Source organism: Suricata suricatta, unplaced genomic scaffold, assembly GCF_006229205.1.
Source record: "Suricata suricatta isolate VVHF042 unplaced genomic scaffold, meerkat_22Aug2017_6uvM2_HiC HiC_scaffold_18737, whole genome shotgun sequence".
In the NCBI taxonomy this organism is placed as follows: Eukaryota; Metazoa; Chordata; class Mammalia; order Carnivora; family Herpestidae; genus Suricata; species Suricata suricatta.
In genome coordinates, this window is record NW_021863479.1 from 1 (window position 1) to 900 (window position 900).

General features: G+C 64.4%; 1 protein-coding gene across 1 annotated transcript; it reads left to right on the forward strand.

Annotated features, from left to right (window-relative positions):
- Window positions 1-79: 79 nt before the first annotated feature.
- LOC115284758 (peroxisomal acyl-coenzyme A oxidase 1-like) lies at window positions 80-892 on the forward strand. Its single transcript, XM_029931234.1, has 2 exons — window positions 80-312; window positions 598-892. The coding sequence occupies exons 1-2, from the start codon at window positions 204-206 to the stop codon at window positions 759-761; spliced, it is 273 nt and encodes a 90-aa protein (XP_029787094.1). The 5' UTR covers window positions 80-203; the 3' UTR covers window positions 762-892.
- Window positions 893-900: the final 8 nt, after the last annotated feature.

Here is a 900-nt window from a genome sequence, read left to right on the forward strand (position 1 = left end):
CTCCGCCCCGGCCGCAGGCGGTGGAGCGCAGACGGGCCACAGGCTAGGCGAGGGGGCGGGCCGGGGGCGGGCCGGGGGCGGGGCCTCGCGCCGTCCTGGGGCGGCTCTTAGGGCCGGGCCAGCGCCGGAGCTCCGGACACCCGTCGCCGCTGTCGCCGCCGCAAGCTCGGTTTCTGCCGCCACCGCCGCTTCCGGTCGTCACCATGAACCAGGATCTTCGCAGGGAGCGGGAAGGCGCCAGCTTCAGCCCGGAGCTGCTCACGCACGTCCTGGACGGCAGCCCCGAGAACACCCGGCGCCGCCGAGAGATCGGTGAGGACGGCGGGCAAGGCCTCCCTCCTGCCCCGAGCGCGGCTCGAGACTCCCTGGATGAGGAGTCGTGGGGGGGGCGCTGGGGAGTGTAGGCCGCAGCGCTTGGCTCAGCTGTAGGGCAGCCAGGCCCCCCCACTCCCTGGGACGGCCTGGGGAGGAGTGAGGGGTGCCCGTCCGTCCCGAGAGGGGACCTGAGCGCCCGCCCCCTGAAACCTACTGGGATTCAAGGTGTCACGGAGCCCTGATTTTCTGTCTTCCTCTTGATGCCCTCTCACTCCGTTGCAGAGAACCTGATTCTGAATGACCCAGACTTCCAGCACGAGGACTTGAACTTCCTCAGTCGCAGCCAGCGTTACGAGGTGGCTGTTAAGAAGAGCGCCAACATGGTGAAGAAGATGAGGGAGTTTGGCATCGCAGACCCTGAGGAAATCATGTGGTTTAAAAAGTAGGTATGCCTTCCCATAGATGAAGTGCCCAAGCCCAAACTTACATTTAAGCCCGCAGCCTGTGGCGTCCTTTTTCATCGTGTTTGGTGTGTGAAGACTCAGAGTGCATATTTTCACCCCACTTTAACGTTATGTGCCTGAA